General features: G+C 40.6%; 1 protein-coding gene across 1 annotated transcript in view; it reads left to right on the forward strand.

Annotated features, from left to right (window-relative positions):
- LOC139422762 (contactin-associated protein-like 4) overlaps positions 1 to 14,642 on the forward strand; it is a 217,192-nt gene extending 202,550 nt beyond the window's left edge. The window contains exons 21-24 of the mRNA XM_071174090.1: positions 5,787 to 5,874; positions 12,261 to 12,479; positions 13,217 to 13,288; positions 14,311 to 14,642. Of these exons, the coding sequence (XP_071030191.1) occupies positions 5,787 to 5,874; positions 12,261 to 12,479; positions 13,217 to 13,288; positions 14,311 to 14,510 (579 nt within the window). The 3' untranslated portion in view covers positions 14,511 to 14,642. The remainder of the gene's footprint in view (positions 1 to 5,786; positions 5,875 to 12,260; positions 12,480 to 13,216; positions 13,289 to 14,310) is intronic.
- The last annotated feature ends 559 nt before the right edge of the window (positions 14,643 to 15,201 follow it).

Raw genomic sequence — 15,201 nt, forward strand, 5'->3', positions numbered from 1 at the left:
TATTCAGGTAACTTATTCTCATTCAAAATTAAGTAAAGCTGAGCAGTTACCTTGGTGCAGTGGATCTCTTCCTTAGGTACTAGTACCCTGGGGGTACCTGGCCTATCCACAAGGGGTAGTTGGGAATATTAATAAAAATAAAAACATAGGCCTAAAAATTGTTTGCACATGAGGAGGTTCTGCAGGCAGAAAAAAAAGTAATTGGGTGTAGCATAACATAAAAATATTGAGAATAACTGCCTTGAATGTCAGCAAGGGGTATTTAAAGTCAAGTAGGCCTATATGTAATGTAACTAACCTGCTGAGCTGTAAATGTAAGTGTATACATGTTAGCAGTGTGGGATATTTATCATGGTGAGTAAAACTAATTCAAAAGGAAAATAACATTACTCCCAACAGATTTAAATATACAGTGAGATGTGATACCACTTGAGGATAGTGGATAAAGAGTGATGCGGGTTTTTTCTATAGTGTAGTTCTACCTCTTGGGACTCTGTATCTATCATGAAGTCCAAGTTCTTTGCTAACCTCACATGAGAAGCCAACCCTACAGATGTTGGATCTTAATTTGAGCCAGTTTGCGACATCAGGGAAATAATCCTACAGCAACAGGAAATAATTATTCAGATTATGTGTAATGGTCATTGATGAAAAACATCAGGATACTTTTTAAACCTCAAATACACTACAAGTTTTTCCTGTTGCAGGAATGTTCTCCTGCAACAGGGTCGTCAAATTAAGATCCTACATATGTATCTATCATCAAGTCCAAGCGCTTTGGACAGCAGGACACAAACCCAGGCCTTGCTCCAGAGCTGTACTTACTCAGAATGCACAGACACATTCCAACTCTCAGTCATTAAGTAGGCCCACTCATTCACAATTCAGAGACATTTCAGGCAACATGAATGATTCTAAATAATTAAAGGAATAGGATGGCAAACAAGAGAACAGTAGAGAGTAATCGATAAAGTTTTAGCGTAAGGGACTGAAATCTGTGAGGAGACTGAACACATATTTCAAGAATTGTAACAACAAAGGTGGTCGACATTCTTCTTTTCAGCCATTCTTCGACAGACACATGGAAAGCAAGTTGCGTTTTTTACCCCATATAGTAAAATCTATTATTTAGATCATTCTGAATTCCTGTTTAGCATTGCCCTGATGTGATCTGAAACTGCCACTCTAGTTAACATGATATTAACCCCACCGCATCACCCTTAGCTATTTTTAATTACAGTGTAATGTTCTTAACTAAGTGCTCTGCAATACAAATTGAAGGTCATGGCTTGCTGGGTATTTGCTGAAGCAAGGTAAAGTCTATTTCGCCTGAGATCATCCTGTATTAACCATTCTTTGAGGATTTGAACTACAGTACAGCAACCCAACTATAACAGCAAGGCCATACAAACGCCCAAATTTAGACACCCCATTTATAAACCTCTTAGAGAAGGGGGTGCGTCCAATGTGTTGGACAATTTTAATGCACTTCCCTTCCATAGTAATCACTTAGTGGACCGCACACTTAGAGGTGTTTACTTCCATGTTTCCAACCACCCAACATGTACCAGTCTGACTAGTCTAGTAAAAGGAATATGATAACGCACACCCAGTGGTGTAGAGTAACTAAGTCAAATACATCAAAGGGATACCTAGTCAGTTGTACAACTGAATGCCTTCAACTGAAATGTGTCTTCCGCATTTAACCCAACCCCTCTGAATCAGAGAGGTTGGGGGGCTGCCCTAATTGACATCTACAGCACCCAGGGAACATTAGGTTAAATGCCTTGCTTGAATGACAGATTTTTACCTTGTCAGCTCGGGGATTCTATCCAGCAACCTTTCGGTTACTGGCCCAACGCTCTAACCATTAGGCTATCTGAAATATTACTTAAGTAGTTTTTTGGGGTATCTGTACTTTACTATCTATGTTTTTGACAACTTTTCCTTTTACTTCACTACATTCCTAAAGAAAATATGTACTTTTTACTCCATTCATTTTCCCTGACTTCCAAAAGTACTTATTACATTTCGAATGCTCAGACATCACAGCAATATGATTCAGAGGGGTTGGGTTAAATGCAGAAGACACTTTTCAGTTGATGGCATTCAGTTGTACAACTGACTAGGTATCTCCCTTTCCCTTCCAATATGGTTAAATTTGCGCACTTATCAATATAACACAGTCATCCCAACTGCCTCTGATCTGGTGGACTCACTAAACACAAATAGAGTGTTGGAGTGTGCCCCTGTCTGTCCATAAATAAACAAATAATAATAAGCATGCTGACTAGTTTGCTTAATATATGGAATTTGATATATGACAATTACTTTGTACTTTTATTGAAGTATGACAATAGAGTCCTTTTTCTATCGCTGTACTTAAGTACATTTAAAACCATATACTTTAAGACTGTTACTCAACTAGTATTTTACTTTATGACTTTTACTCAAGTCATCTTTACTTGAGTAAGACAATTGAGTACTTTTTCCACCACTGCGGACACCCAAACATGTTTTATAGAGGTGCTGGTTGGTCTCCTAACCAATTGTGCTATTATGTGTTTTTTTTCGCAATATTTGTAAATTATTTTGTACATATTGTTTCTGCAAACGTTTCTTACGGAAGAAAAGAGCTTCTGGATATCAGGACAGCGATCACTCACCTCGGATTAGACAAAGATTTCTTCTTCAACAACAACAACCACAACAACAAGCAGGACTCACACGATATTCTCCAAACACCCCACAGGGCAGACATCCCAATTATTTGCAAAAAGAAGCGACGCAGAGGACGAAGAGCCGGATGCCTCGTCCGGACCCGCAGAAGAAGTACCGTCAATATTACTCGTCAACGTGCAATCATTGGACAATAAACTAGACTAGGTATGATCACGAATATCCTACCAACTGTAATATCCTATGCTTCACGGAATCGTGGCTGAATGATGACATGGATATTCAGCTAGCGGGATACACGCTGCACCGGCAGGCTAGAATAGCACACGTAAGACGAGGGGGGGCGGTCTGTGCATATTTGTAAACAACAGCTGTGCACGAAATCTAAGGAAGTTTCTAGATTTTGCTCGTCTGAATTTGAGTATATTGTGATAAACTGCAGGCCACACTACTTGCCTAGAGAGTTCTCAGCTATACTTTTCGTGGCTGTTTATATACAACCACAGACAGATGCTGGCACTAAGACCGCACTCAGTCAGCTGTATAAGGAAATAATCAAACAGGAAACCACTCACCCAGAGGCGGCGCTCCTAGTGACCGGAGACTTTAACGCAGGGAAACTTAAATCAGTTCTACCAAATCTCCATCAACATGTTAAACGTGCAACCAGAGGGAAAAAAAATCTAGATCACCTGTACTCCACACACAGAGACACGTACAAAGCTCTCCCTTGCCCTCCATTTCGTAAATCCAACCACAACTCTATCCTCCTGATTCCTGCTTACAAGCAAAAATTAAAGCAGGAAGCACCAGGGATTCGGCCTATAAAAAAAATGGTCAGATGAAGCAGATGCTAAACTACAGGACTGCTTTGCTATCACAGACTGGAACATGTTCCGGGATTCTTCCGATGACATTGAGGAATACACCACATCAGCCACTGGCTTTATCAATAAGTGCATTGAGGACGTCGTCCCCACAGTGACTGTACGTACATACCCCAACCAGAAGCCATGGATAACAGGCAACATGCGCACTGAGCTAAAGGGTAGAGCTGCCGATTTCAAGGTGCGGGAATCTAACCTGGAAGTTTACAAGAAATCCCGCTATGCCCTGCGACGAATCATCAAACAGGCAAAGCGTCAATACAGGGCTAAGATTGAATCATACTACACCGGCTCCGACGCTCGTCGGATGTGGCAACTATTACAGACTACAAAGGGAAGCACAGCCGCGAGCTGCCCAGTGACACGAGCCTACCAGACGAGCTAAATCACTTCTATGCTCGCTTCGAGGCAAGAACACAAAGGCAACCTGACAAAATGACTACAGACCCGTAGCACTCACGTCTGTAGCCATGAAGTGCTTTGAAAGGATGGTAATGGCTCACATCAACACCATTATCCCAGAAACCCTAGACCCACTCCAATTTGCATACCGCCCAAACAGATCCACAGATGATGCAATCTCTATTGCACTCCACACTGCCCTTTCAACCTGGACAAAAAGAACACCTATGTGAGAATGCTGTTCATTGACTACAGCTCAGCGTTCAACACCATAGTACCCTCAAAGCTCATCACCAAGCTAAGGATCCTGGCACTAAACACCTCCCTCTGCAACTGGATCCTGGACTTCCTGACAGGCCGCCCCAGGTGGTGAGGATAGGTAGCAACACATCTGCCACGCTGATCCTCAACACTGGAGCTCCCCAGGGGTGCGTGCTCAGTCCCCTCCTGTACTCCCTGTTCACCCACGACTACATGGCCAGGCACGACTCCAACACCATAATTTAGGTTGCTGACGACACAACAGTGGTAGGCCTGATCACCGACAACAACGAGACAGCCTATAGGGAGTTGGTCAGAGACCTGGCCATGTGGTGCCAGAATAACAACCTATCACTCAACGTAACCAAGACTATGGAGATGATTGTGGACTATAGGAAAAGGAGCAGCGAGCACGTCCCCATTCGCATTGGTCCAAATATACCAAGACAGTCAAGAAGAGGGCACGACAAAGCCTATTCCCCCTCAGGAAACTAAAGTGATATCCTCAAAAGGTTCTACAGCTGCAACATCGAGAGTATCCTGACCAGTTGCATCACTGCCTGGTATGGCAATTGCTCGGCCTCCGACCGCAAGGCACTTCAGAGAGTAGTGCGTACGGCCCAGTACATCACTGGGGCAAAGCTGCCTGCCATCCAGGACCTCTACACAAGGTGGTGTCAGAGGAAGGCCCTAAAAATTGTTAAAGACCCCAGCCACCCCAGTCATAGACTGTTCCCTCTACCACCGCATGGCAAGCGGTACCGGAGTGCTAAGTCTAGGACAAAAAGGCTTCTGAACAGTTTTTACCCCCGAAGCCATAAGACTCCTGAACAGGTAACCAAATGGTTACCCGGACTATTTGCATTGTGTACCCCCACCCCCCCCCCCACCCCAAGCCCTCTTTTACGCTGCTGCTACTATCTGTTTGTCCTATTTGCATAGTCGCTTTAACTATACATTCATGTACATACTACCTAGATTGGCCCGACAAACCAGTGCTCCCGCACATTGGCTTACCGGGCTATCTGCATTGTGTCCCACCACCCGCCAACCCCTCTTTTTACACTTCTGCTACTCTCTGTTCATCATATATGCATAGTCACTTTAACGATACCTACATGTACATACTACCTCAATCAGCCTGACTAACAGGTGTCTGTATATAGCCCTGCTACTCTCTTTTTTTCAAATGTATTTTTACTGTTGTTTAATTTCTTTACTTACCTACACACACACACCTTTTTTTCACACCATTGTTTAGAGCCTGTAAGTAAGCATTTCACTGTAAGGTTTACACCTGTTGTATTCGGCGCACGTGACAAACTTTGATTTGATTTGAACGAGAAAACCTTTCCAAGCTATTTCACTACTTTCCTTTTTTAGTTGAATGACAGATACTAAACAGCCAAGTGATATTGTGTTTAAAGTACTTTGAAGAGCAGTCTACATGAAAGAGTACATTCTCCATCATCTGAAAGTGTTAATTGTCTTTTTTTAAATCCCCAATATGACCATTCGACAAAGTGTTTACAGGTCCTGTTCTGCAATTTGTTTCAGATTGACCAGCACGAAAGGGAAGACTTCAATCTCACATCTGATGCAGAATTCAATGCTATCAAGTCAGTTGTCCTGGGGAAAGTGCATGGTGAGTTATAGAAGACTCATTCAAATGACGAAGAAGGCCGTTTAAGTTAAAACTTGCAAAGAAATTGTGATTTAATTTAGAGCTCAGAGGTGTTTCGCTGTATGTTTCAATCACAGAACTGGAGAGCTTGTGAGGATCCCTCCTGTCTGAAGCTTTTACATAAAGCTTGTTAAATAACATAAAGCTTGTTAAAATGACATAAAGATTGTTCAAATGAAAATATGATAACAAATAGCTTCTTTAGCTCAAATAGAGATAGAATTGATCCCATACATATGTAATAATTATCTATTATTATGTTTATTTTTTTGTTCACTCAGGTAATCACAGTTCGACATGACATGTTATCATCGGAGCGTTGTTGGGTGTCTGTTTACTTAAAATCTGAATAATATCGTCTTTGTGTAATTATTGTCTATCCCCTGCTTTGGAAATAGGCCACTTTATGAAGGCCTATTGCTAATGTCTTTATTTTAAAATAGGAGGCCTGCTCATTTCAGATGCAAATCCATTTCTATCCATATGTAACAATGTCAAGAATGTCACAATAACAAGTTATGTGATATTGTTATTGACTTATTCAGGAACTTTCAAAAAACTCCATTAGTTTAAAGTCAGACTAACCCAAAAGCTCCATTATTGTAAAGTCAGACTAATCCAAAAGCCCCATAGGTCTAAAGTCAAAGCTCCATTGGTCTAAAGTCAGACTAATCCAATAGCTCCATTGGTCTAAAATCAAATCAAATCAAATTTTATTTGTCACATACACATGGTTAGCAGATGTTAATGCGAGTGTAGCGAAATGCTTGTGCTTCTAGTTCCGACAATGCAGTAATAACCAACAAGTAATCTAACTAACAATTCCAAAACTACTGTCTTGTACACAGTGTGAGGGGATAAAGAATATGTACATAAGGATATATGAATGAGTGATGGTACAGAGCAGCATAGGCAGATACAGTAGATTGTATCGAGTACAGTATATACATATGAGATGAGTATGTAAACAAAGTGGCATAGTTAAAGTGGCTAGTGATACATGTATTACATAAGGATACAGTCGATGATATAGAGTACAGTATATACGTATGCCTATGAGATGAATAATGTAGGGTAAGTAACATTATATAAGGTAGCATTGTTTAAAGTGGCTAGTGATATATTTACATCATTTCCCATCAATTCCCATTATTAAAGTGGCTGGAGTTGAGTCAGTGTCAGTGTGTTGGCAGCAGCCACTCAATGTTAGTGGTCTGATAGCCTTGAGATAGAAATAGCCTTGAGATAGAAAATCAGACTAATCCAACAGCTCCGTTTGTCTAAAGTCAGACTAATCCAACAACTCCATTGGTCTAAAGTCAGACTAATCCAACTGCTCCATTAGTATAAAGTCAGACTAATCCAACAGCTCCATTGATCTAAAGTCAGACTAATTCAACAGCTCCATTAGTATAAAGTCAGACTAATCCAAAAGCTCCATTAGTATAAAGTCAGACTAATCCAAAAGCTCCATTAGTATAAAGTCAGACTAATCCAAAAGCTCCATTAGTATAAAGTCAGACTAATCCAAAAGCTCTATTAGTATAAAGTCAGACTAATCCAAAAGCTCCATTAGTATAAAGTCAGACTAATCCAGTAGCTGTAGGGTATAATGACTTGTGGGGCTAAGGGGTCTGCCCTCTGGCTCTCCGGTCATCCGGCACATACACACAAACAAACTGCTCTGTGGTAGTGGAATGTAATCTCAGATGCCATGGACCATGTTAAAGCATGACTGGGTCCTCCCCATACTCTCTTTTCTAACCCCGACACAGTATGTGTGTCATATCAGGATCAAAGAGCTGGCATGAAAGTGGATTCTGTGTCATTCCCAGCGACGCCTGTCATCAATCACGCTAACAAATTGAAATGTAGTGTGTGTGTGTGTGTGTGTGTGTGTGTGTGTGTGTGTGTGTGTGTGAGAGAGAGACTTGCTATTGAAAAGGCCGCCGTAGGCAGGCCTGGCTCTCAAAAGACAGGCTATGTGCACAATGCCCACAAAATGAGGTGGAAACTGAGCTGCACCTCCTGCCAAATGTATGACCATTAGAGACACATATTTCCCTCAGATTACACAAATATTCCACAAAGAATTTGAAAACAAACCCAGTGTTGATAAACTCCCACATCTACTGGGTGAATTTTTTATTTTTATTTTTTATTTTACCTTTATTTAACCAGGCAAGTCAGTTAAGAACAAATTCTTATTTTCAATGACGGCCTGGGAACAGTGGGTTAACTGCCTGTTCAGGGGCAGAACGACAGATTTGTACCTTGTCAGCTCGGGGGTTTTTGAACTTGCAACCTTCCGGTTACTAGTCCAACGCTGTAACCACTAGGCTACCCTGCCGCAGTGTGCTGTCACAGTAGCAATATTTGTAACCTGTTGCCACAAGAAAAGGGCAACCAGTGAAGAACGAACACCATTGTAAGTACAACCCATATTTATGTTTATTTATTTTCCCCTTTGTACTTGAACTATTTGCAAACAAAATGGCATTTGAAATGCCTTTATTCTTTTGGAACTTTTGTGAGTAATGTTTAATGTTCATTTTTTCACTTTTGTTTATTATCTACTTCACTTGCTTTGGCAATGTTAACATATGTTTCCCATGCCAATAAAGCCTCTAAATTAAAATTGAAGAGAGAGACAGAGAGAGACAGAGAGAGACAGAGAGAGACAGAGAGATGGTGAATCACTAAAACAATACAGAAATACACTACGGAAAAAGAAGGAACAGCATGTCAGAAATCAGCTCAATGTAATTGAAGAATCCATAGACTCTAACCACTTCTGGGAAAATTGGAAAACACTAAACAAACAACAACACAAATTATTATCTATCCAAAATGGAGATGTATGGGTAAACCACTTCTCCAATCTTTTTGGCTCTATAACAAAGAATAAAGAGCAAAAACATATACATGATCAAATACAGATCTTAGAATCAACTATTAAAGACTACCAGAACCCACTGGATACTCCAATTACATTGAATGAGTTACAGGACAAAATAAAAACCCTCCAACCCAAAAAGGCCTGTGGTGTTGATGGTATCCTCAATGAAATGATCAAATATACAGACAACAAATTCCAATTGGCTATACTAAGACTCTTTAACATCATCCTTAGCTCTGGCATCTTCCCCAATATTTGGAACCAAGGACTGATCACCCCAATCCACAAAAGTGGAGACAAATTTGACCCCAATAACTACCGTGGAATATGCGTCAACAGTAACCTTGGGAAAATCCTCTGCATTATCATTAACAGCAGACTCGTACATTTCCTCAATGAAAACAATGTACTGAGCAAATGTCAAATTGGCTTTTTACCAAATTACCGTACAACAGACCATGTATTCACCCTGCACACCCTAATTGACAACCAAACAAACCAAAACAAAGGCAAAGTCTTCTCATGCTTTATTGATTTCAAAAAAGCCTTCGACTAAATTTGGCATGAGGGTCTGCTATACAAACTGATGGATTACTTGTTATTACTGCATTGTCGGAACTAGAAGCACAAGCATTTCGCTACACTCGCATTAACATCTGCTAACCATGTGTATGTGACAAATAAAATTTGATTTGATTTGATTTGATTTGGTGTTGGGGGTAAAACATACGACGTTATAAAATCCATGTACACAAATAACGGTTAAAATTGGCAAAAAACACACATTTCTTCACACAGGGTCGTGGGGTTAGACAGGGATGCAGCTTAAGCCCCACCCTCTTCAACATATATATCAACGAATTGGCGCGGGCACTAGAAAAGTCTGCAGCACCAGGCCTCACCCTACTAGAATTCAAAGTCAAATGTCTGCTGTTTGCTGATGATCTGGTGCTTCAGTCACCAACCAAGGAGGGCCTACAGCAGCACCTAGATCTTATGCACAGATTCTGTCAGACCTGAGCCCTGACAGTAAATCTCAATCTCAAGACCAAAATAATGGTGTTCCAAAAAAGGTCCAGTCACCAGGACCACAAATACAAATTCCATCTAGACACTGTTGCCCTAGAGCACACAAAAAAATATACATACCTTGGCCTAAACATCAGCGCCACAGGTAACTTCCACAAAGCTGTGAACGATCTGAGAGACAAGGCAAGAAGGGCATTCTATGCCATCAAAAGGAACATAAATTTCAACATACCAATTAGGATTTGGCTAAAAATACTTGAATCAGTCATAGAGCCCATTGCCCTTTATGGTTGTGAGGTCTGGGGTCCGCTCACCAACCAAGACTTCACAAAATGGGACAAACACCAAATTGAGACTCTGCACGCAGAATTCTGCAAAAATATCCTCCGTGTACAACGTAAAACACCAAATAATGCATGCAGAGCAGAATTAGGCCGATACACACTAATTATCAAAATCCAGAAAAGAGCCGTTAAATTCTATAACCACCTAAAAGGAAGCGATTCCCAAACCTTCCACAACAAAGCCATCACTTACAGAGAGATGAACCTGGAGAAGAGTCCCCTAAGCAAGCTGGTCCTGGGGCTCTGTTCACAAACACAAACACACCCTACAGAGCCCCAGGACAGCAGCACAATTAGACCCAACCAAATCATGAGAAAACAAAAAGATAATTACTTGACACATTGGAAAGAATTAACAAAAAAACAGAGCAAACTAGAATGCTATTTGGCCCTACACAGAGAGTACACAGCGGCAGAATACCTGACCACTGTGACTGACCCAAAATTAAGGAAAGCTTTGACTATGTACAGACTCAGTGAGCATAGCCTTGCTATTGAGAAAGGCCGCCGTAGGCAGACATGGCTCTCAAGAGAAGACAGGCTATGTGCTCACTGCCCAAAAAATGAGGTGGAAACTGAGCTGCACTTCCTAACCTCCTGCCCAATGTATGACCATATTAGAAAGACATATTTCCCTCAGATTACACAGATCCACAAAGAATTCGAAAACAAATCCAATTTTGAAAAACTCCCATATCTACTGGGTGAAATTCCACAGTGTGCCATCACAGCAGCAAGATTTGTGACCTGTTGCCACGAGAAAAGGGCAACCAGTGAAGAACACACACCATTGTAAATACAACCCATATTTATGCTTATTTATTTTATCTTGTGTCCTTTACCATTTGTACAATGTTAAAACACTGTATATATATATATAATATGACATTTGTAATGTCTTTATTGTTTTGAAACTTCTGTATGTGTAATGTTTACTGTTAATTTTTATTGTTTATTTCACTTTATATATTCACTTTATATATTATCTACCTCACTTGCTTTGGCAATGTTAACACATGTTTCCCATGCCAATAAAGCCCTTGAATTGATTTGAATTGAATTGAGATGAGGCCTGACTGAGCTCCCCTGTTGTAAGAAGGGAAAGTTACAGTCAGGATACAGTAGCTTGTGTGATGCAGTACAATGCCATCGGCTCACTAACTTCTTTAAGAAAGGGAAAGGGGAAAGGGGGATACCTAGTCAGACATCTGAATGCCTTCAACTGAAATGTGTCTGCCTTAATCGACATCCATGTCTTCGGGCGCCCGGGGAACAGTGGGTTAACTGCCTTGCTCAAGAGTACTGATAACCATGCAAATTCACACCATTAAATGCATAGTCACTTGGTCATTCTGAAGAGCCAGTGAGGCAGATACCCTGGCAAATGTAGGGTTTTACTGGATATTAGCCAGTCAAATGGAAGCAGTGTTACTGGGGTCTCTCATTATCTACTTTCAAATGGAAGCAGTGTAACTGGGGTCTCTCATTATCTACTTTCAAATGGAAGCAGTGTTACTGGGGTCTCTCATTATCTACTTTCAAATGGAAGCAGTGTTACTTGGGTCTCTCATTATCTACTTTCAAATGGAATCAGTGTTACTGGGGTCTCTCATTATCTACTTTCAAATGGAAGCAGTGTTACAGGGGTCTCTCATTATCTACTTTGTTTATTGTGAGCTGTTGATGAACTTTCTGCCTAATCAATCAATATTACTCTGAGAGCAATGAATCCCACTTCTTTTACCTTAGACTGATCAGTATACTGCACATTAGTGGGAGGCCGAGTATCTGCCGGTTTTTGCTCCTCCCTTGTACTTGATTGATGAAGTAAGATCACTAATTAGTAAGCACTCCCCTCACCTGGTTGACTATGTCTTTATTGAAAGGGAAAAAACAAAAACCAACAGACAATAGGCCATCCAGGGATTGAGTTTGACACCCCTGATGTAGGGGATCTATTTTAATCTATACCATTATCCATTACAGTACGTAATGATCTGACTTACCTCTGATCTCACTGACTGTTTCTGCATTTTTGGTTGTGTGCATGGGTGTGTGTGTGCGTTTGTGTTTAGAGTCTGGTGAGCTGGATCCAGAGATTGCCAGGCTGAACTCCCAAGGTTTCAGTGGCTGTCTGTCGGTGGTCCAGTTTAACTCCGTAGCCCCACTGAAGGCAGCGCTGCTCTACCCCAACACCAGCCCAGTTGTAGTGATTGGATCCCTAGCAGAGTCCACCTGTGGCTCCTCATCTCCAGCCAATCCCTACCCAGCTGAAACTACACACTCCCTATCAGGTAAGAGGGGAGGTGTCAAGTTCCCTATGATGGGCGGAGTCTGTGGTAATAGCGGGGACTTATGGTCACCCCTTTTCCATCTCTTTCTCTCTCTCTCTCTCTCTCTCGCTCTCTCTTCTGCTTGAGTGCCTTTTGTTTTTCTTTAATTCCACTTGAGAATCTACACTTTTTTCCAAACTGCTTTTTCAAACTTTATCAAGGGCCCATTTAATACATACACCATCTTCCTTGTTAATTAGATGAGAATGAAAGTGATTACATTGTGACAGATGAGTTCATTCATTTGGATGAGAGGCATTTCTCATTTGCATAATATTACTTCTGTGGTCCTCCTCATGTGGTTTAGGACTGAGGGTGTAGTGTTAAATGAATCCTGCATGGACTGATGACCCTTGATGTTACTGACTCTCTCTCTCTCTCTCTCTTCTGTCCCTTTCTTTTCTCTTCTCCCTTTCTCTTTCTACTCCTCTGTCTATCTTTCTCTTTCTGCTGCCTCTCTCTTTCTGCTGCCTCTCTTTCTGCTGCCTCTCTTTCTGCTGCCTCTCTCACTATTTCGGTGTATCTCTCTCTTTCTGTCTGTTTCCCTCCCTCTCTCTGTCTTTCGGTCTCTCTCTCTCTGTGTCTCTCTCTTTCTCTCTCTCTCTCTGTGTATCTCTCTTTTTCTGTCTGTGTTTCTCTTGCTCGCTCTCTGTCTTTCTGTCTCTCTCTCTCTCAATCTCTGTCTCTCTCCGCTGTAGATCATTTAGGTACAGTAGGTACTGGTGAGCTTATAGTCAATGCAATCAAGAGTGACTCTGCATTGATTGGAGGTAACGGGAACATGTTTCTCATGTGTTTCACTGTTATAGTGTCATAATAAACCATACTTATATTGTATTCAGTAAAACAACATGTCAGATAAGAAATGATCCTGTTCAAAACTTATCACTTGCAAAATACATGTTTTTCTGAATGAGACAAACCTGGATAAATAAAAGTTAAATAAATATATACAATATTTCAACATAAGATATGGCATGTTTGCAGCATCACATCACACAGCTTTGAAGCGGTGGTTGATTAGGTTCCAGTTGGTTCAGTTGCTGGAATATAGAAAGTTGTTTAAAGTCCTCCTTATACAGGCTTACTCAGTGCCAAATGCACAAAGAACACCAAAACTAATTCAACGTTTAAAGAAATTATTTGCTGATTAAGGAAGTTTTACAGCTATCTTCAAATATATTTTCATTTTAGAACCATTGTAATTTACCATTAAATTGAGTCTGGGTGTGTTCTGGTTTCCCAATAAGATGTATCCTTTTCTCTTGATATTGAAATGCACCATACATAGCATTGCAGTGTACAAGGACTGTAGCTAAGGTTTATGAAATGAATGCCTGCTACGTTTGTGAGAATTGAACTGGAGATCTTTGTGCTGTGCCTTGTACAGAGATGAATTTACAGCTTTTAGAAGCTTGTGTAATGCCTTTTAGAGTTTAGATTAGCAACGGAAATTAGGCAGGCCGGGTAATAGCAATGAAATACCCACAAGAGAAATTGGCATATTATTTATCTTAAGGCTTCTATGCCGTAGACAAAATGTTGCAGAACTAAACTTGAGAATGTGAGAAAGGAGTTAATGTGTTCTGAAAGCCACTGTGCTTTCTCTATTTTTGCTTCTGAAAAAGGAAACCCATAGAGATGTCACAATGTGAAATGATGTTAATTGGTTTCACTTTAGAAGTCTTCAGTGTTTTCCGTCTTAAAAAAGCACTCTGTTAAAGTTTCTTTCTGTTTTCAAATGAGTGCTGTTTTGTTGTTTCCTGACTTAATGTTTTGTACTCCTTTGCAGGTGTGATTGCTGTGGTGATATTTGTGATTCTGTGTGCGTTGGCAATAATGGCAAGGTTCCTGTATCGACGGAAAGAGACATTCCACACCCAAGAACCCCAGGGAATCAAACCTGAGGCCGACAGTCCTGAATACCCTTTCCACAGCGAGCCCAACTCACAGAACATACTAAGTGAAAACCAAAAGGAGTATTTCATATAAGTCAAACTATCCACATCTCGACCTTCTCGATGTTGGACTAATCCAATGAATCTGATTAAGGAAGGACAAGCCTTGCCAAGCCCTAGAGACGTTAATTACGTTCACAGTACATTACACACACAGTACATGCAGTAAAAGACCATCAGCAACTGTCAAAACAAGATGGCGGACCAAGATTTGAAGAAGACAACAAATAATCTGTAAATGCATCCATGTATTGTGGTTTCAAGTAGTTACCACAGCCACAAAACCAAAATTGGCTATATCGTAAACAATAATGGAAACTAAAGTTTGCTTTTCGGTCTTAATTTAAGGTTAGGTTTAGGCATAAGGTTAGCAGTGTAGTTAAGGATTGGGTTAAGGTTAGGGTTAGGTTTGAAATTATATTTTAGAGAAATTGTAGCAATAGACTGGGTTTATGACTTTGTGGCTGTAGTAACTAGTGATGACTACATATTGTTTACTGTTTTTTGTACACACTGTTTGTACTGGTAATATGACACAAGTGTAGATGATAGACTTTGAAAGGTGTTGATACTGTCATTCATGGGAGTGTAAATATTCTTTGAAAATGTAAATGTTGAATTAATTCATGTCTTTATAACAATCGCTGTCTAATATTCCTCTCCGGTGGTACAGTACTAAAAATATAATAATGCCTGGATGGATTTATACTGTATGTACTTGCAGT

The sequence above is a fragment of the Oncorhynchus clarkii genome, chromosome 12 (genome assembly GCF_045791955.1).
Source record: "Oncorhynchus clarkii lewisi isolate Uvic-CL-2024 chromosome 12, UVic_Ocla_1.0, whole genome shotgun sequence".
Lineage (NCBI taxonomy): Eukaryota > Metazoa > Chordata > Actinopteri > Salmoniformes > Salmonidae > Oncorhynchus > Oncorhynchus clarkii.